Consider the following 24,353-nt stretch of genomic DNA (forward strand, 5'->3'; position numbering starts at 1 on the left):
TCCCCTCGGGCCTTGAGTCTGCAGCTGGGCTGGACAACTCTCGGGCTCTTGTCTAGTGCCTGGGTGGCTCCTGTGCCCTTTCACAGTGGCCTTCAGGAGCCAGCAGCCCTAAGACATGTTCTCAGGGTGGGGAGTGGGCAGGGAAGGCCCAGAGGGTAAGAAGAGATATTTTGAGGATAGGCAGGTCACCTCACGTCATTGCTGGACAATGGTCTGGGGTTGATGGAAAATCTTGGTCTTACTTGAGCTGAAAATAGCATAAGGCAGAAGGATCAGGAATCTTACCCGCCGGGCAAGTGGCCTGGACGCTGGGCAGCAAGGCTAGATGTCCACCCCAAGGGGCAGGCAGTCTGATTGGCTCCTGGAGGTGGGACCATAGGCCTAGCCCTGGCTCCCTTAGGAAACCGTACTACCAGTGGCTGCCACAGAACTAGACCTGTGTTCTCTGAAATCTGAATGCAGTTGTCCAAAGAAAACTCCCAGGGGTAAGACAGTGTGGTCTCTATCCACACAGGCGCTGAGTTCTCTGGTCTCTAGAGCAGCTGCTGCTGCTGGTGGTGGGGACTTGGGGGACTCTGGTCCATGATGAAAACAGCCCTAACCCCAACCACAGGTCGACATTCAAGGCCTCCACGTCATGATGTGCATCTGTGCCTCCAGGCCACGGCACAGCTCTCAGCTTCTCTGGAGAAAGGGTCTGCCTATAAACTGGGATGTGGCTCTGCCTGAGCAGTGTTAGAAAGACACAGGTTCAGGCCTGCAAGGAAGACCAGAACAGCCCATAAGTGGAAGTCATTGAGGCGCAGAGGGACTCCAGGTACATTAACTGTAGTATGAAGACAGAATGTAGGAGGTGGGCATCTCGCGCTAATCTGGGCAGATTGATGTTGAACTACACAACGCAGAATGATTATGTGGGTCCTGGTCTGTGATGGCTCCTTGTCACTTGAGGGCGCTCTGGAGGTAAGCTGTATAAAAAGACTGCTTATAAACCAGCTACATAGCGGGCTGAGGTGGATGGACCCTTTGAGCTCAGGAATTCCGGGTCATTCTGAGCAACATCTTAATACAACAAAATGCACAGAGAGCAACAGCGGACGCCTCGCCTCTAATGGCAGAGAGGGGACAGTGGAGATGTAGGAGGTGGACGAGGTAGATGGGGAGACAGTCCTCACAGGGACCTCCTATCCTTGAGGTCAAGTGAGGCCTGTAACCTGCGCCTATTCCTGCCTAAACCTAGAACTGGCCCCGTCCACTTTCTTGCATTCTAGGGGACCCTCCCTGACTAGGGGTCACACAGTCCTAGCTACACAGCATGGGCTGTGCTGTAGTACCCTGCACCTGCTTTTAAGAACCAGTTGTTGGACAGGTTGGCACCTGCCTGTAATCCCAGCACTTTGGAGATGGAAACAAGAAGGTAAAGGGTTAGAGGGCAGCTTCAACTATGTGGCAAATTGGAGGCCACCTTCGGTCACCTGAGATCCTGTCTAACCAACAACGCCTCCCCACTCCCCACCAGAAAGAACCAGTTGTTGATTTTCAGGAATTTTGCAGAGACTGCCACTGTGTTGGTAATTTGAATGTTATTGGCCGTGCCATAAATAAAGGGCCCTCCCGGTTCAGTTACATGGCTGACATTTGCTTGCACATGTGAAGTTGTGTGAACTGGGGGACCCCAAGAACTAGAACCCCACTTGACTCTTCTCCATGCTTGGTATAGTACAATACAGAAGACAAGTGGCTGAAAAGCGGTTGACCTGGGGATCTGGAGAGGGGTCCCTGGAGACTCCCAGGAGGCAGTAGTTGGAAGGCAAACGGCAGTGATAACAGGCCTTTGTGTGGGTGACAGATGCTTCCCAGGCCATGCTCTGTCCTCTGACCATGCAGCAAAGAACAGCCCAATAGGCTTTGATATAAGTTACGGCTTCCACCTGGCTCCCAGCCCAGGGAAGCCTCCAGGTGGATCTGAAATCAGTTCTCAGGTGTTTGTCTCTTGGCCTGAGGGTCTTCCTCTGAGCTGAGTCCACTGTAGAGCCCAGGTCCATCCCAGGGGACCATGGGAACTCAGCCCTGCTTACCCACAAGAGTCCTCTAGTCACTTGTGACCTCACTTCTAGCCCAGGTAGCTAGCCCAGACTCTGCTGTGTCTTCTCTGGGCTTGCTTCTCTCTTGGATTTAGGAGGCTGACCCTCAGCCTGCCTGAACCCCAACCTTGGCAGGAATGGCAGTTGTCTGTATGGGAGTCCGGTGTCACTGCCTTTCTTAAAACACGATTTCCCAACTCACACATACAAATGATTGGGGACTTTGGTTCCTGTTACTCTTGGGACCACAGGATGAATATGCCCAGCCCCTGCCAAATGATCGTATGGGAGGGAGGACATCAGCCCATTTGAACAAGCCTTGGTCCCCTACAGCTTCCCCTCACGATTGAGAACATGCCTGAGGGGCTCTGACCTATAGTCGAATGTCCTTAGTCTCGTTCCCAGCTGGTGTGGACTCTGTCCGTCTTGAGTCGTCACTGCTGATCGACACATCTTTCCTCACGGTGTCAGTTCTGTGAGACCTGTGCAGGCCCAGCCTGCGACGAGCCTGGGGGTTGGGGGTGGGCTCGGTGGGTGGTTTGGCATCTCGGGCAAACCGGACAAGTCTCTGCCCTGCCAGGAAGTAGAGCACAGGGTCAAGGCAACTGTTGGCGCTGGCCAATGGCCGGGTGATCTTGTATGCCATGTTGATGGCATTGAGGGTGTGGCAACTGAGGTCCAGTGACCGGAAAGAGTAGTAGAGGGTGCGGGTGACATGGAAAGGCAGGAAGCAGAGGGCAAAGACGGCCAGCACCAGGGCAATGGTGCGCACAGATTTGCGCTTGGCCCGAGGCAGGCCTCCTGTGGTCCCATAAGCCGGTTTGAGCAGCCTTCGGGCCATGAGCACGTAACAGACCAGGATGACAGAAAAGGGCACAGCAAACAGCAGACTCAGCATGACCGAGCTGTAGGCCACAAAATGGCTGAAGAGCTCTCGGGCCGAGGTGTCGTGGCAGGTGATGCGGGTCCCCCGTACACTGGTGGTGACAAAGTACAGCACAGGTGCCTGGCAGGCCAGCACCAGAACCCATACCACCGCAGCCACACGGCGGGCATAGCGGGCCCGGCCCCAGCGCAGGGAGTGCAGAGGGCGCAGGACTCCCAGGCACCGGTGCACACTGATGCAGGTGAGGAAAAGGACGCTGCAGTAGAGGTTGGTGTAGAAGAGGAAACGCACCAGCTTGCAGAGCATCGTGCTGAATGGCCAGTGGTCTCCCTGGGCATAGTAGTAAACCAGCAGCGGCAGGGAGGCTGCATAGAGAGAGTCAGAAACTGCCAGGTGAAACATGTACGTGGTGGAAGCGTTCCAGGTCTTGAGGCGGCACAGGAAGATGTAGAGAGCCACGACGTTCAGGCACAGTCCGAGCACGCACACCACGCCGTAGGACACGGGCAGCAGCACATACTTGAAGTCCTCGTTGAAGCGGCACTTGTAGCCCAGTTCATCACCCTCCCAGGTGCCATTGATGGTGCTATTCCAGGGGTCCGGCTCTGCTGCCATGGCCCTGCGGGAAAGGGAGATGTGGAGAGGAAGCCATCAGGACTGATGTTCAGAGGGGCCGCCCCCTTGTTAAGATTCACCTAGGGCAAGAGATATAGCCTGGTGACATTGCTTAGCATGCAGGAGGCCCTGGGTTCATACCCCAGTAACACACAGACTAAACTTTTGCCTAAGCCAGATGTGGTGGCACACTCCTGTAATCCTAACACTTAGGAGGCAGAGGCGGAATTGTGACTTCAAGACCTCCTTGGGCGGCATAGTCAGTCAGAGGTCAGCCTGGGCTCCATAGTAAGAGCCTGTCTCAAAACAAACAAACAAAACAACAGATCATCTACAAAACAAAGACGAAAAACAAAACCCCACTTGCTTACCCAAGTCAAAACTTTTGTCATGTGATCTGCACCTCTCCTGAACCCAGAGTCTCCCAAAGCCTCAGAAACTCGTGAGTTCCATGAAAAGCAACATCACATGATTCTAACCTCACAACAGGATGAGCAAAGATAGTCTGAGGGCTGACTCCGCCCATCAGCGTTTTGTAAATGAAGCAGAATTGGAGCACAGCCACGCCCGTCTGTTGAGTGGGTGTCATCAAGGTCATGTGGACTTTAGAGTCTAAAATATTTACTCTAGACCCTGCTGACTCTTGCTCTAAACCCCTGGACCATAGAGTTCAAGATGGAGGTCTCAGAGCCTTGGAACTGAGACCTGGAGGTTCCAGAGGAGTTGAGGAGTTGTGATATTTGATCACATGGTGTAAAGACATCTCTGTTTTACCTCACCTGTCTAAGGCATCTTTTGATTGGTTTAATAAAAAGCTGACTGGCCAATAGCTAGGCAGGAGAACATGGGCAGGACTTCCCCAGAGAGAACTCAGGGGAAGAATCTGAGAGGCGGGGATTTGCCCACGAGACCGAGGAGGAAGTTAGACATATAGTATGGTAATGAACCACATGGCAGAATGTAGATTAATATACACAAGTTAATTTAAGTTTTAAGAGATAGTTGGGAACAAGCCTAAGCTAAGGCCAAGCTTTTATAATTTATAAAAAGACTCTGTGTCATTATTCATGAGCTGGCTATCCAAACAAAGTCCGCTATGCCAAGAAGTATAATTTCAGATTATAGAAAGTGGCCTCAAGACTGGCTCTCTGCCACTTCTGTACCCCAGTGCCACTGCCCACTGGGGCTTCTCTGGCCTGGTCATCCAGCAAGCTCGGAGTCCTCACGGACTCCTGGCTTTTAAACTTGCTCTCTATTATCTGGGGGCTGGAGAATTTGCAAGGGTCTCCTTCCTCCATCATCCAGTTTCTTGTTCAACTCTCTTTTTAGATTGTGTGTGTGTGTGTGTGTGTGTGTGTGTGTGTGTGTGTGTGTGTCTGAGTGTTTCACCTGTGTGCATATCTGTGCACCAAGTGTGGGCTTGGTGCTTGCAGAGGTCAGAAGGGTCACTAGAACTGAAGCTATGGAGCTGCTTTGTGGGTGCTGGGAACAGAACCCCAATCCTCTGCAAGAGCAACAAGCGCTCCTAACCACTGAGACATCTCTCCAACCCCTTGTTCAACTTTTTTCCCCCAGATTTTCAAGACAGGGTTTCTCTGTATAAAACTGGCTGTCCTGGTTAGGGTTAGGGTCAGGTTGGCTTTAAACTCAGAGATATCCATTTGCCTTTGCTTACCCTGCCTCCTCCACCCCCAGTACTGGAATTAAAGGTATGCACCACCACCACCCGGCCTCAACTTTTTTTTTTAAGGTATTACTACTATGTTCTGGCACTCAATCCTGTTCTCCACCGTGAGGGGATAACCAGATGAAGCAGTGACCTTTCTGAAGAGTCCAGGGACGTCTGGGGTTGCTTCTGGAATTGGGAAGGCATGAGGTTTCCTTGGTGGAGCAAACTTAGCTCTTCCGGCCTCCCCTGGTACGTCTCTAGAAGCTTGCCTCTCACCCTACTTTGTCCCCGTTATTCACAGGACCTGAGCAGACAGAGGACAATGAATACCTGCAGGGCTGGCGGCCACCTTTCCTTCTCTCCGAATCCCATCCTGTGACCATTCAAAGCTCTTTCCGATTAGTGTGAGGAGGCCCACGCCTGCCATCCCAGCACTTGGGAGGCTGAGGCAGGAGAGTAGAGGGTTTGAAGCCAGCCTGGGCTACACAGAAAGACACTGTCTCAAAACCAACAGTGGGGGGCTGGTGAGGGGAATAGGCGCTTGCTGCCGAGACTGAGGTCAATCCAAGGTCAATCAGAGGACCCCTAGTGGTTCTCTGTGCGCTGTGTACATGCGCACGGGAGACATTCACAGACACACAAGATAAAAATGAACAACTGACATCACAAATATAAAGTAGATGGATGAGAGAGAAAATAACTGCCTGGTGGGCTAGAGTAGAAAAGTTTTGCCCCAAGGGGCCGAAGGCAAAACTTGACTAACAGAATGTGGTAAGTAGTGGGTAATTTGCTTCCATGGCCTTCATTCTCCTGAAATAATAACGTTGTATGGCTACAGAGAACAAGATTGTGTGGCTAATTTTTTTTTTTTTTTCCCCCGGAGCTGAGGACCAAACCCAGGGCCTCTACCATTGAGCTAAATCCCTAACCCGCCAAATCTTATCTTTGAACAGGTTCAAAATAAGTAAAGAACCTTTTTATTTATTTATTTAATATATATGAATGTTTTGCCTGCATGTATGTACATGCAACATGTGTATGCCTAATGCCTGTAGCAATTACTAGGTGGGTCAGAATCCCTGGAACTGGAGTTAGGGATGGTTGTAAGCCCCCCATGTGGGTGAAGGGTCCTCTGCAAGAGTAGCCATATTTCTTAACCACTGAGCCTTTCTCCAGCCAAGAAATATCAATTTAGCAACTTATGTGCATGAGTTTGGAATATACGTGTATGTCATGCAGCCTGAATGAGGCATCCGTTTCCCTGGAACTGGAGTTACAAATGGTTGTGAACTGCCAAGGTGGAATCAAACCTGGGTCCTCCGCAAGAAAACCCTTAAGCTATCGCTCCAGCTCCAAGAAACTGTAATTTTTTTGTTGTTTTGTTTGCTTTTTGAGACAGGGTTTCTCTGTGTAGTTTTGGTACCTGTCCTGGATCTCACTCCGTAGACCAGGCTGGCCTCGAACTCACAGAGATCCGCCTGGCTCTACCTCCCAAGTGCTGGGATAAAAGGCGTGCACCACCACCACCCAGCCCAGGAATAGCAATTTTAACAACAACAAAATGTTCTTAAACTGTGGTGGTATTCCTCCCTTGGAGGCACTTTAGGGAATTCTTTTCTCATTTTCCCACAATCTACATTCTCTCTGTTTAAAGCAAAGCAGAACAAATGACAATAACAACACCACTCTCAGCTGCAGGCAGGGAGCAGGCGCCCTGGACTGAAGGACAACAGTCTCTACATGAGAGTCAAATCCCCCACCTTGGAGAACAGTAGTTACCAACCTCCCCTCAAGAGAAGACAGAGAGACTTCTAACCCCGGTCACCGCTGTCACCTCTGCAGGCTGCTATCCTGGCCCACCACTGGTCTCCACACAGAGGCAGCATCTGGCTTCTCCTTGCCTTCTCTAGTCAACATCGCTAATTTCCTGCTGTTCCCTCTTGGTGGAATCTCTGACACTTAGAGGCAGGGTGGAAACTTCCTTGTCCCCAGAACCAAAGGGCTTTCCTTTCCACCTGTTTTAAGACATCCTGGCCTCTGCCCTCCAGGCCAGCTGAGAACCCTATCACAATGGCCCTGGTCCAGACTGACCTTGCCCGTCCTCTCCTTCTCTGGGCCAACTCACTAACCTGTAAAGCCCATTTGCTGGTCCCCAGCCCTCTCCCTTAGCACCAGTTCCTGATCTCTCCTCCCTTGAGACCACACCTCAGCTCCATGGAGACTGCTCCACCTGACTTGGTCACTGGCCCCCTCACACTGGCTGTGCTATGCCCAGTTCTGGGTGGCAGTGTCCCAAGAATGCCCAGCTTAATGGAGAAGTGAGCCCTAGCTAACCCTTCCAGGCCTCCTCACCTTCCTTCACACTGTGCTGACGGTCTCAAAAAACCTTTCCAGATCGATCCTTTAAAGACTCATCCCGCTCATTTCCCCAGGCTCTCTCTCAACGTCCCTCATCACTGGAGCTTTCTCAGTCCACCAGTCCCTCAGGCCATTTCTCCAGCCGCATGGTGATTTGTCTTTCAGCCTCTACCCCAACAATTTCTAGGAAGGCTGGATGCACATGACAATTTTCTCTGTGCCTACAGCCCAGCAAGAGGCCCAACCTGCAAGTAGTTGTTGGAAAGGATGAATGAATGAACGAATGAATGAATGAAGGAGTAAATGATGCATCAGAGGCTGTGGGAACCCAGAGGAGCTGAGCCCACACGTCATAGTGCTCAGCCCACCCAAGTCCTTCTCCTGCAGAGGGATCCTTAGGCTTCCTCTTTTGTTCAACACTGACAGGACCTAGAACATCCCACCCTGCCCTTCTATGCTGTAGCCAGGGAAACGGTTTGGGGTTGGTCAGCAGGCCAAGGCAACCCCACACTTTCCCTGGTGCCCCCCCCCCCCCCCCGGCTCAGTCTGAACAGTGCCACATTCTGCAGTCCCCTCTGCTACCCTTCCTGTTCAGTAGGGATCTGATTAGGTTTCAGAAGCTCCCACAGGGCAGCCAGCGTTCAGTCCCTGGTAAATACCTACCCAGAGGCTAAGCTATTTGTTTTGGTTTTACTGGAAGGGATTGGAAAAACTGGGCTTGACACTGAGGACTGTCTGGCTGCAGAGCCTGAATTCAACAGAGCCTGGGATAGAGGAGCAGAGCAGGGTCCCTGCCTCGGACCCCACAGATGTAAGCAGAATTCAATGCACACACATACAAAATGCCCAGCCTCCCAGCCAGTGACCCACCTCACACGCCTGGACCTGATCAGCTCCTGCTCTTGGTGTGTAGAGGATGCTCAGTGTCTGTTCCAGTTCTTCACTGATAAATGTTCAGGCCTGGACCAGCTGCTGAGACTGAGGCAGGAAACAGGAAGAACAGGTTCCCAGGCCTGGGGCCGCGCCCAGCCTTCAGCATTTTTCAGGGCAAGCAGCTGCCTGGAGGGCTCCTGCAGATACCCAGAGATGAAGACGCAAATGTGGGCTCAGAATCTGCCAGCCAGGCCTGCTTGCTCGCTCTCTCCCGCAAATTGCCTCCTCTGCTTTAACTGTGGACTGTGGCCCCAAAGAAGCCAAGAGGAGACCCGGTGTGCTTGTCCTGGTCACAGTGCCCTCTGCACGCCCACACACCCTGCTATCCCCTGCTAGCTCATATGTTCCAGGAAGGGCTGTTCGTAGCCTCCTTCTCAGGCACCCCCTTTCACAGGAAGGAGACTTTGTGAAAGATCCCCTAGTATCTTCAGAGCTGAACCAAGTCTCCAGGATCCCTTCCCTTGGCCCTGCTTCTGCACTTCAGCCCCACAGCAGGAAACAGTCAATACCCTCTTGGCCGGGCGCATAGTGCACAGCATTGCCAACATACCTCTGCCAGGATAGGTGTCTAACTGGAGTCCTCTTCTCTTCTCTCCACATCTAGACATTCCTCCACAGCCGTTACAAACACACACACACACACACACACACACACACACACACACACCACCTGAACACACACAGACACCCAATGCACACACTTTCACATTCGTGTGAACATGCAGGGGACATATTGACATGGTCTAGATGGGGCCTGGTACAGACTCTGGAAGCTACCTCAGCTGAATTCCCATTTGACAGAGGAGGAAACTCAAGGACAGAGCTGAGCTGGAAGCCCCTCAAGTATAGCAGACACGGAATTTGCTAGACAGAGGATAGCTGCCTCAGGAAAGGAGCCCTGTATGGACAGGTCCCAGCTTCCACCAGGAGCCTCCAGCACCCACCAGGAGCCTCCTGAAATATTTTTTTTCTTTTGAGAAAGAGTGTTAGACATCTCAGGCTGATCTCAAACTCACTGTACAGCTGAGAATGAACTTGGCTTTCTAATTCTTCTGCCCTTCCCTCCCAAGTGCTGGGATTATAGATGTGTACCACCATACCTTGTTTATGTGGTGCTGGGGCTTCTAGCATGCTGGGCAAGTACTCTACCAACTGAGCCACACACATCCCCTTTTTCTTTGGCCCTGGGATTTGAATCCAGGGCCTTGTGCCTGCTAGGCTAGTGCTCTACCACTGAGCTATGTTTCCAGCCCCCGAATATCTTTTCCCATCTGCTTACCTCCTCAGCCATAGGGGAATGGAGCCCCCAAGCTGGAGGTGCAGTGTAAAGATGGGGGGCAGGAGGAGACGGGTGGCTGCAGGATGTAGGACCAAGAGAGGGTGTGCCCGGCCCTGGCATAAGCTGACACCGGCCAGAGTGTGGGTTGCTATCTGGCTGTCTGCTCAAGTCTGGTGGCAAGATGAAAGAGCTCCCCTTTTCGTCCTGCCCCACCCAGGTGCACTCCCCGAGGTCTGTCCTCAGGAGGTGCCTGGCCAACCAGCTAAGGTAGAGCACATCACTTTCTCCAAGGGCCTCGACCATCCCCCTAGGTTCCCGTCTCTCAGTACTCCACCCCATCTGATGCCCACCACTCACCAAGTCCGACCAGTCCAACCAGTGGTGTTCCTTAGACGTGCTTGCATGTATGTTCTTTGCACTGAAGTAGAGACATAGGACTAAGCTTTCCCTCTGAACCACTCACCATCCTCCTTGCCTCCCTCTGCCCTGTCCAACCTTAACTCTCCAGTCACATGGTCTTCTTAATGCCTACCTTTGAACACATGCCCTTGAGTTCAAGCCCTTCCATGGCTCCCTGGCACTGTCAGGTAACCAAGGTCCTCAGCCTTGCCCTCAGGGTCCTAGCTGACCTGGTCCCTGTCATCTTCCCCTTTTCCCTCATCTTCCTGTCTCAGTATGACTGAAGCAGTTGCGTGGTTCCATCTCCCTCAGTGACAACTTCCCTTATCACCTACCATCAGCGTGGTGTGAGAAGTGAGCATTTTCTGTACCCTTTTTTTTTTTTTTAATGTTAGGTGGCTTCATAAGCCTTTTCATATTTAATCTGGAGGTTCCAACAGGCTAAAATAACCTCCTTGGGGCCACAAAACTAGCAAATAGCACAGAGCTCTGCTGTGCCCCTGACCAATACCTCCTACCCTACCTTGCAAAGCCCAGATCCCATCCCCAGGGAGCATCCTGACTGTTCATTTTTGACTCCCTCTGCCCTTTTGTCCCACCTCCAGCAGAGGAGGTCTGCTCACTGGTCTCCAGCCTGGTTCCTTCTCACTAGACCCAGGCTAGTAAGTCTAAAAAGCCAAGAGGAGGAAGCAGAGCTGTTTCTAAGCTGGCAGCGGACTTTCTTGGGTGGTTGGACGACATTCCAGCTCCTCTACCAGGGTGGCTCTGGAATGTGCCACCTGCTAGGCTGGTGGACCCTGTCCAGCTTGGCAGGAAAGAGTGTCTTATCACACCCCAGAGACCCCTACTACCTACCTGCCTTTGCAGGAAGAGATTTTTGAGAGGGGAACTGAGGACCTGGGCTTAGAACAGCATCAAGCTGGAGGAGAGAGCACAGGGTGGGCGGGGAATCTGTTCTGCCCTTCCCAGCTGTTGGATGGACAGGGCTGTCAATCTCACAGCCCACATGTCAATCTCCTCTTAACAGAACAGAACTTGTTTGTGAGCAAAATCTTCACACATACATTACAGAATAATAAGAGAGGAGTCTGCCATGTAGGGTAGAGACAGGAGGGATGGGGTACCCCCAAAAGATGAGAGGGGCAAACAGTCCTGCAGGAGTTACGGGCGAGGCTACAGTGGCAGGGTACAGCCAGGCTAACACAAGAGCAGCACCTCACACTCCCAGACCCATCCTCAGGAGGAAGGAAGTCAAGAGCCCTCTCAGATTTGTCTCGGGTGACTCTGAGATCACATTCTCCCCTAATCTCAAGACAGTCACTGTCAAGGTCAGGGAGGCACACCCAGAAACAGACAATGACAACTCAGGGTGATCAGGGCTGAAGGAAGCAGAGGAAGCCCTGCTGGGAAAGGAGACCGTGGTGGTGGGGAGGCCCCTGCTGGGGAAGGTTTCCTGGAGAAGAGGGCACCTGATCTGTGGTTAGAAAGATGAGTAGGCATCAGGTGGGTGGGAAGAAGAGAGAGCACAGATCTGGGCAAGATGACCTGAACTGCTGAGTACAGCGTGGTTTGAGTGTACAGGGCAATCCAGGCAGCGTAGGATTAGGAGTCCACAAGTCACTGCCTGTCTCTTCCCAAATGTCCTCCAGGGGCTAGAGGACAGCAGTTCTCCCAGCTGTGCCTGGTGTGTTACACCAACAGCACCGAGCACCAGGCCTAGCCTGGGGACCCAGCTCACGGGTGACATCTGATGGTCCTCCATTCTGGCAGGCCCCTGTGCTCTGCGGCAGCACTTTCCCTGAAGCTCCCAAGATCTCAGCTGTGGCAGCACTCACTGAGGCACTGAGGGCTTCACGGGGCACAAAGCTGAGACTCTAAGGAGAAAGGGCCTACCTAGCCAGGACAGGACTCCAAATTACTGATTCTACCTGGCCCAGCTCAGCTGAGTGCAGAACAGGGCTCCAGAGACGGGCTAATGGGCTCAGAACCACAAGGTCCGGGACTCCACCCCTGCCAAGCACACCTGAGTGCCTCCAGCGAGACCCAAGAAGTAAGAACCTTGGGTTCAGGCTTCAGCTTGGAGCCTGGGATGCTGTGTATCTGGGTCTAGTCAGGCCCAGTCCCTGACGATGAGCTCTCCATGGGTCAAACTCGAAGAGTCACAGATCCATGGGGCAGCTCATGAAGAACGAATAAGACCAGGGAGTGATATGGGTCAGGGCTCACGGGGAGCAGATGTTCACAGTCCTGACTTGCAGGCACCAGCTTCCCGTCAGGGCAGGAAAAGGCTGAATTCTAGAGTCCCACATCACTTCTCATCACAGGTCCTGCTCTGGGTCCCCAGCAGAGAGACAGAGGTCATGGTCCAAGCTGTGATCATTTTCGGCGAGGGGCAGGAAGCATAAAAGATGGGAGAATCCAGGTTCTCATCACAGGATACACAGGAGGCTGTGAGACAGACTGTCTCCTCGGAGCACTTTTGGAATATTCCCAGGTCAGTGGCTCTCCGAGAACAATCCCAGAAGTGCCGGAATCCCATGCTGTTCCTTTAGTTCACCTGCCAAAGCAGGTGCTGTGTCCGAAGTTCTGTTTCTTGTGGCCCCAAAAAGCCTTGGCTAAGATTCTCAGAACCCCGGGAGTTTGTGTTTAGAGTACCACAATCATAACTCACAGTCCTACGAGCCCCAAGTTCCAGCAAGTACCTGTCAATGTCTCCAAATGCGTGGTTCAGAGGATGAACTCTGCCAGACCCTCTGAGGAGTGTCCAGTCAAGCTTTGGGAAAAGACCCAGGGATGGACAGGTCATCTTGGAAGATCCAACCATATCCAAAGGGAACCCAGGGACAGGGAACTCAGGGGTCACAGAGACAAGGACAACTTCCCCAAGGGGCTGCCCTTAATAGATAACCTGGGGTTGTCAAGCAGATGGAGACAGGGAGGAGGATACCCAAGCTAAGACTCAGTGGGTGAGGGTACAGGCTATTGAGGAAGTGCCAGGAGATCATGTGTGGCTGGCTTGGAGGATTAGGTGGCAAGGAATGTGTGGGGGCCAAGGAATTCATATGAAAGGGCTCAAATGCCAAGCTGAGAGCTTGTTCTCCCAATTAAAAAGGGAAGGCATTTTCAGAGCTGATCCTCACAAAGATGGCACCACATGGAAAGCAGCACCAGGGAGTTTGGAGGGTGGGTGACCGCGGAGGAGACTGCACGTATAATGGGTACAGGCAGAAGAGCTAGTGTCTAGCTCCGAGACTGTCTTGCTCCGAGACTCCCTGTGAGCCTCCTTCCTGACTCAAGTTCAGGCCTGGGCAAGTCTCTCTAACAAAATGAACTGGAGGCTAGGCACACTCTCCAGGAGGCTGTAGCCGCACAAGCTGGAGGGAGGCCCAGTGTCCAGGCCTCTTCTGCAGTGACAGTGACAGGATCCCAAATGGAGGATCAAGTTGGGCCCAGCAAAGTCTAGGATGCCTCTCTCTGCATCGGGGAATCCTGCTACTCATTCTATAGCAAGACTCAAGTAGGCCTCAGGGTCTGGCTGGCCGGGCAATGGAGGGGCTACTCTATCTATCTATCTATCTACCTATCTATCTACCTGTCTGTCTATCTATCTATCTATCTATCTATCTATCTATCTATCTATCTATCTATCTATCTATTTCTCCCCACTGAAGGACTGGGATGTAGCTCAGTTGGTAGAATGCTTACCTAGAAGGCAAGAATGCCAGCACCAAATAAAACAGGTCCACGTCTACAAGCCTAGCATTCCTCAAGAGGTGGAGGCAGGAGGATTAGAAGTTAATGACATTCTATAGGCCGAGTTCAAGGCCAGTCTAGGCTGCAAACACACACCCTGTCTTAAGGGTGTGGGTGTGTGTTGCGTGGGGTGCGGGTGGGGGTGGGGGGATGGACCCACTATGGTGGCTCTTCTCGAAACAAGGCCTTTCTCTTCTGAATATCCACTGCACCTGCTCGCTCATTTCCAAAATACTTCCTGGCACTTGCCACGTGCCCCGTCTGTGCCAGGCGATGGGGCAGAATGAGAAGTCAGCCATGGCCCGGCTTCATAACACAACTGTAGCTTCTCCAGAGATGAAGGAGAGTCCTGCAGCCAGGTTCTTCCCATTAGGCTCCACTGGTGGCTTAGGAACCCAAGGGCATCTCAGCAGGAAAGTATAGGTTAAAGGCTGCACGGTCAGGCCCAGGGAAGGCAGTCAGAGGAGAGAAGAGATGCCATCAGAGGACACTTCTTACTCAGAGGGTCAGCAAGATCTTCCTGGTCTTATGAGCAGTCCTGGGGAGAATGGTAGTTAACCCAGAAACAGCTGGGTAATTAGGCCACAAGAAAGCCCCAAAGAAAGGCTCCTGGGGGCAGTCAGGTATGGTGGTACACGCCTTTAATCCCAGAGCTTCAAAGTTAGGTTACCAGCAGGTCTCTGTGAGTTCTAGGTCAGCCTGGTCCACATAGTGAGTTCCAAGCCAGCCAGGGCTACACTGTGAGAACCTAATATTCAAACTCCCTTCAGCCTAAACCCAAGTGTCATAGCCTCATCCTGACGCTTTGGTCCTGGATGAGAAGGCCTCAGCTGGGGCAGGTAGGCAGGAGTCCCAGGTTTTACTTGGCTTGGTGACCTTGGACAAGACATTCTCTATTTTCCCACCTACAAAATAAAGGTAATAGTTCCTTTCTCAAAGAGCCTTCAGGAGGAGAAAATGAGGAAATTTTGTAAACTGTAACAAGTAACAATTCAATGACATTCCAATAGGGAGCACAAGCACTTGTAAATAAAGTGAAAGGAAGATTTCAGTCACGAAACCAAAGATCTCCTGGTGTCACCCACCAGGCCTTGGTGATGGCCTCACGATTTCAACTGCTTCATGGGGAGTGTGGGCAAGAGGGGTACTGGAAAGGCCACAACCTCACTCTGCATGCTGGGCAGCCATTTCTGAGGATTGCTCAGGATGCCGAGACCTTCCCATCTCCTCAAGACCCAGGGGACTCTGAAGCATGGAGAAGAGGGGCAGGCCTCTCCCATCCCTCACGCTGGGCCGAACTGGCACTGGCCGCCCTTTAGAGGGTGGCTGCTCAGACTCTCCTTCCTCCTGCTCTCACCCACAGATAACTGACACTTCCCTGAGGCCCCACCTGATCTCCAAAAGCTGTTACTCCAAACTTGCTCCAAAACAAGGCTGCCCACCCACGGACTCTGGAGACACCTCACTGAGAACAGAAGTCATCTAGCCCTGTAAATCCCCAAACTGGAAAAGCTAGTTCGCAGTTCCCAGCAGGATCTACACTTGGGTCTAGCTCCTGGAGACCACACACACACACACACACACACACACACACACACACACACACACACACACACACACACACACCCCTGGTGGGCACTGTCTTTTCTTTTATCTGACCCTTCCTACAGCACCACCTGCCAGGTTAAAAGTTTCCAGACAGATTAAAGTCTTAACTGTCCTGACATGAAACTGCACCACCACCACCCCTCCAACGCCGCTGCCACTGCCTTCCCTAACTCACCTACCCACCCCCACCCCCAAGCGGGCCACCCAGAGTGACTGGGGTGGGAGGAACCCAAGTACAAGAACTCTCAGGGTTCCCGGGGCTTTGTCCACAGACTTATCCTCAGGGGTACACACAGAGACAAATTCAAGTTCAGCCACTCACACCCCAGGGGTGTGCGCATTCGCCCACTAACACACAGATTTCCCCAGTACGCTGGTAAACACAACAGGGTGTCACTCACCAAGATCCACGCTCCAGAGGAGACTAAGTTCAGCAGCACCGGCAACCGGCTCTCACCGTCCAGTTTTGCTCAGTACTAGGGCTGGGAGAGGGGGCCGGCGGGACAGAGTCACGTCATGGGCTCTCCTGCCCGGCGCTGAGTCGACTGGAGAGCCAGTCCCCAGACCGCACCCGGTGGCGACCTCTCCCGGCGTCCGTTCCCCTCTAGGCTGCCCACCTCACCTCCGCGATGCGCTGATCCCCTCCAGGAGCCACAGCCGCGGTTCCTGGTCCCCAAGTCCCATGCCCAGTCGCGCAGGGTCCCACGTGCCTGGAAGAGCCGCCGTCCCCGCCCCACCCAGCCTGGCTCCGTACCCCATGGCCAGGAGGCAAGCCGGAGGGCGGGGCGGACTCTGGGCAGACGCTGGAGCCGTCCGTCCGTCAGGGACAGATGCCTCCACTCTGTCACCCGCTTGGGGACGCGGCCTGGCTGTACCGCCGCAGGGTCAGCGTGTCCGCCACGGGTGTTGAGCAGGGAGGGGAGGGAGGCGACCGTCCTGGCTGGGCAGAGGCCACCTGCCTGGCTCACCGGATCAGAGGGGAGGTTTTCAGAGACGCCCAAGTTTTACAAGGTTTGCTTGGTGCTGGCGTGGCTCTTGTCGCGGCCCGGCCCACCGATGGATCTCTATGCTAACCGGTAGCCTCCCCTCCGCTGCCTCCCCTCCGCTGCCGCCCTAGCCCATCTCACTTCCGGATGGACCTGCTCCAGACTGCCGGTACCGGGAAGGGTCTTTACCCCTTTCACCTCCTCCATCTGCTTTCGCTCTCTCTTCATCTCGACAAATAGGTCCCCGAAGTTCCTGTTCAGTTTGGTCTCTCATCTTGAATTGCCTCAAATCTTCTCTCTGCCCTGCCCTGAAGACCGTCTGTGGTCGTGAACCCTATTTATGCCCCAGTCCTAATTTGAGCGCAAAAGGGCAAGGACCACATCAGCCATCTCTCAACTGCCGGCCTGTGAGTGGCTGGATGCACCCGGGTCTGCACCCTCCCGTTTCTGGTCCAGGAACCTGGAGTGTAAGCTCTAGGCCAGCTTTAGTACTGACAGTCCCACTCAAGGACTCATTTCCTGTGAAATGGAGCCGGCATTTCTCCTGGTCCTCCTTTCACTGTCCATCCTCGGAGTCTGGCCACAGATAGAACAGGCCGTTTCCTATGGCCAGGGAGCTTGCTCTCTGCCCTAAGGCTGTAGGCCTTGCTAGCTCTGTATCAGCTGACCAGAGCCTTGCTCCCAGCCCCAGGAGGGGCCCAGAAGGGGTGTTGGCTGCAGCCTTGTCCAGAGTGACCAGAGTGGCAGCCTTGTCCAGGGTGGACACACCAAGCTGTGTGGCCGATCCACTGTGCAGCCTCCCAGGGCCTTCACTTAAGAGACAGAGAACTTAAGGTTGACTCCTGGGACCCAGGGTCGATCCCAGCCTCTAGAAGACCCACAGCGTGGCTGGTGGCCAGTCGTGGACTTTGCACTTGCTGTCACCTAATTCCTGATTTTACAGCCAAAGAAACGACATCCCTGAGGTACATGACATCCGAGCTTTCGTGTCAGGTGACCTAGTAAAGCCCGAGGAGCAGGTGGAAGGTTCAGAGGACCTCACAGCCTTGTACTCAGACTCAAGCCTCCCTTCACCTTTGCTGTGACCACTTTCTGAGCCCAGGTCTCTCCCTTTCTCTGTAGTTTTCTTTATTTCTTTATTTTATATTTTTGTTCTGTTTTGTTTTTGTTTAGCTAGGATCTCCCTATGTAGGCCAGGCTGGCCTCACACTCACAGGAGTCCTCCTGTCTCAGCCTCTTGAGTGCTGGTATTGTAGGCATGTGCCACTATGCCTGGCTGTCAGTCTGCTTTTCTGCACAATGTGTTAAATAGTCCTTACTCGCTGTTCGGACTCAGGGTCTTTATTTAAGGTCTTGCCCATCATCCTGATCTCCACCGGTCAGAGGCATGAGTATCTTCGCTCGGAAAAGCCTGGGAGGCTACGTTCCCTGACTCTTCCCTAGGTCAGATTTTGTGGATCCCCGAATCCAGCAGACTTCCCGTCCCCCAGCATTGCCCCCCTTACCATCTTACTCCATCCTGAGCGCCTTTGCGTTCATATTTTTACTTACACACAACTCGAGACTTTACGACGGAAAGAATTTAGAACCTATATTGATCCAGTCAGGAAATTGAAGCCCAGTGAGTCACAGTAAGTACCATAGGATGGGTAGCGTAGCATTGAGGGCGTCTCCCTGAACCTCGGGGCCAAAGCAGACTAATGGTAAAGCTCAGGCACTGTAATGGTCCCCATGAGGTGTAACGAAGCCACGGGGCAACTGCATTAGCAGCAGCAGTTGAGGAGGGAACTGGCAAAGCCCCCGCCCCGCTGCCCCGCCCCCAGCTCCCCCAGTCCACCTCGCATTAGAAGGCTTCCCGTCTCTCCAGCCCTGAGCAAGCACTTGCCTCCTGGCAGGCATCCTCATCTTCTCTCTCTGGCTTCTTTCATCTCCCCTGAGAAAACCCTCTGCTCTGAGAATCCACAATAGGGGGTGTTGGGGAGGGAAGTCCCTGCCTAGCCCAGCCCTCCAATGCTGTCTTTGCTAGGATGGTGCCTCTGCCTCCCCTCGCTACTGACACACTCTCTTGGGGGCTTCCACCACCTTAGGCAGCATTTTCCCCAGCCTCCATTCCTGGTCTTTCCCTCTCCGCCTCCCCTCCTACCTTTACTTAGCCAAACAGTCTAAAGTCCTTACCCTCACTCACCTCCTGGGGTGCTGGCCACGCCCTCTGCCCCTTGAGTTTCTCTGTGTTTGGCCTCCTTCCTCTTGACTCCCAAACACTGATCTTCTAAGACCTCCTCCAGATGCCGAACCTCTCAGCACTTTGTCACTAACCTCCGCCCCCCACCATGGGGATCTATTTGTAGGTGGGGCCCAGTCCATCCTACACACAGCTGGATGTCCCTGTCACATGATCTGTCTCCAGAACTCTTCTCTGTGCTGGTTACTGTGTTAAGGTATCTTGATTGTCACCAGGACCCTGTGAGTCAGGTGTTACCATTCCCGGGGCATATTTAGGGAAACTGAGGCTCATACAGTTAGTACATTGTGGGCCTAACCCTGGAACTGTACATGCTGGGGGAAGACCTGAAGAGAGTTCTTGGATCATGGCTGGGCCCTGGTGTTGGGGCCCACCCTGGCAGCTCCCCTACGCAGAGCTGGACTATCCAGCTTGTCTTCCTGGCTCCCGAAGATGGCTCCCGCGGGCCTAAATGATCCTTTCTCCTACCATTCTCTTTCTCCCTCCCTCCTCCTTCTGAGCTGGAACTGGGCTCCTCAAGTTTCCCTGACCAGGGGCAGAGCTTGAAAGGCAAATGAATCCTGGGAGCTCTGGCTGTTGGCCTACCAGGAGGCAGGCACTCCAGACAGGCAGCCCTGAGAGGCAGGAAGCCTTAGCCAAGGCCCCTTTCACCTCCCCTAAAGCAAGATCTTACCTACTTTGTAAGACCTTGTACAAAATGAAAATGTGGACCCTGTGTTTAAAAAATAGTTAAGAATTTTGTTGGGGATTTAGCTCAGTGGTAGAGCATTCGCCTAGCAAGCGCAAGGCCCTGGGTTCGATCCTCAGCTGAAAAAAAAAAAAAAAGAATTTTAAGATGGTGACAGAAGTATTAAGTACTGGGCCAGACGTGATGGCACTAATCTTCAATCAGCAGGCAGAGGCAGGTGGATCTCGGTGAGTTGGAGGCCAGCCTGGTTTACATAGTGAGTTCCAGGGCAGCCAGGGCTACATAATAGAGATACTCTTTCAAAATAAATAGGCACTGATGGTACAGCTCTTACACCTAGGAAGCCAGCCCTGCCCACAGGCCTTTCTTTCCTCATCTGTTAAATGGGCTAATGGCAGCCATCTAGCCAGGCAAGGTGAGGGAGAGGAGGAGACAGGACCAGCATGAAGGTTCAATAGGGTCTTCATGGGCATCACTTTTTAATGTGTGTGTACAGGTGTACATGGAGAGATGGACACATGTGTATGCACACACACACTGAGGCCTAAGAGCACCCCAGGGGTCATCCTCAGGGGTTCCACCCACCTCTTTTGAGACAGGGTCTCCCACTAACTTGGAGCTCACCAGTTAGGCTACATTCGCTAGCCAGTGAGCCCAACAGATCTTTCTGTCTCTGTCTCACTAGCACCAAGGTTACAAGTGTGTGTCACCATGTCCAACATATTCTCATGGATTCGGGCATCCAATTCAGGTCCTCATGCTTGCTAAGCAAACACTGTATGAACTGAACTTCCTCCACCCCTACACTGTATGAACTGAACTTCCTCCACCCCTACACACACACATACACACACAACCCAACCCACAGGCATAGGACATTTTGGTGGATGAATTCTTGACAAGAATTTACTTCTTTTTAAAAATGTATTTTATTTTGTGTGTGTGTGGGTGTTTTGATTCCATATATGTCTGTCTACCACATGTGTACCTGGTGCCTGTGGATGTCAGAAGACAGCATCAGAGCCCCTGGGACTTGAGTTAGATGGTTGTAAGCTGCCATGTGGGTCCTAGGAAGCAAACCTGGGTCTTCTGAAAAAATATCAAGTACTTTTAATACTGAGCTTCTTGATTCTTTTTATTTTAAAAAAAGCTTTTATTTTAGATGTGTGTGTGTATGTGTGTGTGTGTGTGTGTGTGTGTGTGTGTGTGTGTGTGACACATGCACATTCTGCACTATAATGCAGTGTTTTCAGAGGCCAAAAGAAGGTATCAGATGCCCTAGAGCTGGCCAGACAGGTGGTTATGAAACAGCCGATGTAGACCCTGGGAACCAAACTCAGGTCTTCTGGAAAAGCAGCAAGCATTCATAACCACTGCGCCATCTCTCCATATGAATTTTATTCTCCTTTTCAAGCACTCAACCTGCGTCAGAAAAGTAAGTCACTTTATCAGTGTCGTACAGAGATGCCGTGCGGAAATCCAAGATCAGAGAGGCGGAGAGGAGACTGTGGGATTGATAGAGAGGCACACGGAGCCGGAGGAGACAAAGACAGCCATTGTGCAGACACAAAGACCTAACCAGAGAAGCCTTGTGGGGGTTGGGCTGAAATCATGGATGGAGCATAGTGGAGCTATACATGGTAATCAGGGAGCTGCTGGGAGCTACCCTGGTCCCTCCCTAGTTGGGATGGGGGTGATGGGTGGCATGCAGGAGCCAGAAAACGGTCAGTAAGGAGAATCAGGTCTGGGCTGGGCCCCTAACACCCTGTTCAGGCCCCCAGACCCACAGTCTTCCACGAGGGCAGACTGCCCCAGCTCCTCTATGGCAGTGTGGCGTGCGCTGCTCACTGCGTGGTCTCCTATTTCATTAGGGGCAGTGCCAATCTCATAATCTGGCTTTTGTACTCCCCATCACCCCCAAAGCATACAAACACAGTCCCTTCGTGTTCCCTTCAAAGCCTCTGTGGTTTTTCCTTGACACCCTGCCCCACTCCTCATCAGCTGTCCACACTACCGTCACGTGGGACATCACGCCATTGTCCACACCTCAGTCCTTTTACACACACAGCCTTGTGCCTGTGTGTGCTTCTCCTGTCATGAGGTGTTCTACTCCAGCTGTACTGTGGGCTGAAACCCTCCAGCACTCAGCAAGTCTCCATCTCCACTGCTGGGTTTAACCTGCCCATTAACACACCAGTTCACTCTCCACAAATGTCGGATTTACCCACTGTCTGCAAGTGCTCACCCCACGCTGACTTGTGTGGTTAGCTGTTTACATCCACAAAGCCCCACCGGGAGGCGGGCCACATTTGAGCTGAGTCTTACAGGGTGGTGACTGCACCAGCCTGGCTAGGGAAAGCAAGCGGCTAGAGCACAGGGGAGCAGTGACACCTGCTCCAAGCTCCCGCAGACACTTCCAGCTTGGTTTCCGAGCTCCAGTGACAAAGGATGCAGAGCAGCAGAGGCCTATGTCCAGCTAGAAGACTCATAGACTCCCAGGGCATCTGGGTGTGGTGGTTCACACCTGTGATCCCATCACTCAGAAAGTAAGAAAATGCACATTTGAGGCTAGTCTGACTACAGAGAAAGACCCCTGTCTGAAAATGGACAAAACTGGTTGGAGAGATGGCTCAGTGGCTGGATGCTCTTCTGGAGGACCTCTTTGGTTGCCAGCACCCACAACCACCCGAAACTCCATGTCCAGTGGTGCCAAATCTCTTCTTCTGGTCTCCAAGAACATCGTGCATTGCACATGGTGCACGGACATGCAGGCAGGCAAGAGGCTCATACACACAAAATAAGAAAAATAAACTGTAAACAGCAGACAAACCTTCCCTGGATTCGTTTGCCAGGACTGTTGATTTACCAAGAAACAACTTGGACCTCCATGACTTCTTCTGCATTACTTTGAAGTAGCATCTGTCAGTTCATTTTAGTTTTATTTCCTATTCTTTTTCTTTCCTTTCTTTTCTTTTCTTTTTTTTTTTCCGAGACAGGGTTTCTCCATGTAGTTTTGGTGCCTGTCCTGGATCTCGCTCTGTAGCCCAGGCTGGCCTCGAACTCACAGAGATCCACCTGGCTCTGCCTCCTGAATGCTGGGATTAAAGGCCTGCGCCACCACCGCCCGGCTCTTCCTGTTCATTTTCTATGTTTGTTGAAGTGAATGCTTATTGTTCATATTTATCTACTTATGTATTTATTTATTGAGACAGGAGCCATTCTATAGTCCTGATCAACATAGAATTTGTTATGTAGACCAGGCAGGCCTCAAACTTGAAGCAATCCTGCCTCTGTCTCTTGAATGCTAAGATTAGATGTGTGAGTCACCATATCTGTCTTCTATTTTATTATTCTTTTCAAAGGATATTAAGTGTTTTCCCCTCTAAATTCAGGCTTGTTCTTTCTCTCTTTCACACACACACACACACACACACACACACACACACACACACACACTTTAAAAAAACCTATGAGTCCAGACCTTGATGGTCTAAGGCAGGAGAATGGAATGGTTCAGGCCAGCTTCAGGCCAGCTTGGGCTACAAAATGACAGTCTATCTCAAAACTTAAACAGACAAATTCAACTCTAAACCAGGAGTGATGGTGCATGCCTGTAATCTCCGCACTTGTGAGGTAGAAGCAGGCAGATCAGGAGTTCAAGGCCAGTCTGGGCTACAGGAGGCCCTGTTTCAAAATAAAGACAAACTCTTTTCAGAATATTAAGGTGTGGAAGACATTGTTATTATTTGGCTTAAATGCATTTATTTTTAGGCAACCTATAAGACATGTTGGGATTTTTATTGTTGTTGATGTTGGTTTGTTTGTTTGAGACAGGGTCTTCTGTCGCTCAGTGTAGCCTTAAACTCCACATGTAGCCGAGGTTGGCCTTCAACTCTGATCCTCTTGTTTTCTGTCTTTCAAATGCTGGGATCACAGGTGTGCACTGCCCCATGCTCATTTGTTTGTTCTTGTTTGACTCCTTCTAAAAAACAATGTCTCGGGGCAAGAGAGATGGTTCCACAGTTAAGAGCATTTACTTCCCAGCACCCACATAGAGGCTCACAACTGCCTATAACTCCAGTTCCAGGAATCCAACATCCTCTTCTGATTTGCACAGGCCCTATAGACATGTTATACACATATACAAATGCACGCATGCACGCGCACACACATACACACACACACATACACAAAATACATAATAAATAGTTTTTAAAAATATTGCCTCTATTCTGAATAAATCACATCAAAATAAATGAAGAGTTCAGGACGTCTTAGGCTGCACTTAAGTCCTTATGTTGTATGTCTATGAAAACAGTAATAAGTCATGACCCATGTGATGACCTGACAGTTTGGACCTGCCCAAAATGAGGATAGAATGGACAATCAGATTCCAGGACTGGATCCCACTGTGAATGTATCTATTTCCTGCTTTTGCAGCAAAGCCAAATAAAGACATAAATAGAAACTCAGGGCTTATCCACAACTGGGAATTAAAAATACATCTGCAAAGCATGTGGGACGACAGCATGGTACATGCCTTTAATCCCAGCACTGCGGAGGCAGACAGAGGTCGGTGTATCTCCGTGAGTTCAAGGCCAGCCTAGTCTACAGAATGAGTTCCAGGACAGCCAGAGATGCACAGTGAGATCCTTTCTTGACACAAACAAGTAAACAACAACAAAACCCCTAACAGCTGCAAACACATCCTTTTAACATAGCCTCCTGAAAACCTGCCTTGCCCTAGTAGTCACAGCTGGCCAGCTAACTGGCCATACCTGAGCTTAGACACTGGTCAATCAGGATTGGACTTGTAAGTGTGGACCTCTTTTTATCATGAAGGGTCTTGGGAT

General features: G+C 51.8%; 1 protein-coding gene across 2 annotated transcripts; it reads right to left on the minus strand.

Annotated features, from left to right (window-relative positions):
• Positions 1 to 1,564: 1,564 nt before the first annotated feature.
• Positions 1,565 to 16,623, minus strand: P2ry2 (purinergic receptor P2Y2). Of its 2 annotated transcripts, XM_036189264.1 has the most exons (4): positions 16,207 to 16,623; positions 15,986 to 16,066; positions 8,483 to 8,682; positions 1,565 to 3,589 (listed from the first exon to the last, which is right to left on the minus strand). In XM_036189264.1, the coding sequence occupies exon 4, from the start codon at positions 3,583 to 3,585 to the stop codon at positions 2,458 to 2,460; it is 1,128 nt and encodes a 375-aa protein (XP_036045157.1). In that variant the 5' UTR covers positions 3,586 to 3,589; positions 8,483 to 8,682; positions 15,986 to 16,066; positions 16,207 to 16,623; the 3' UTR covers positions 1,565 to 2,457. The 2 variants fall into 2 exon arrangements, with proteins under 2 accessions (XP_036045157.1, XP_036045144.1); XM_036189251.1 differs by having other exon boundaries at positions 15,986 to 16,623.
• Between the last annotated feature and the right edge of the window lie 7,730 nt (positions 16,624 to 24,353).

The sequence above is a fragment of the Onychomys torridus genome, chromosome 1, assembly GCF_903995425.1.
Source record: "Onychomys torridus chromosome 1, mOncTor1.1, whole genome shotgun sequence".
Classification (NCBI taxonomy): Eukaryota; Metazoa; Chordata; class Mammalia; order Rodentia; family Cricetidae; genus Onychomys; species Onychomys torridus.

Coding starts and splice junctions, on each gene's coding strand:
- P2ry2 (XM_036189264.1), bottom strand. CDS start 3,585: ATGGCAGCAGAGCCGGACCCCTGGAATAGCACCATCAATGGCACCTGG.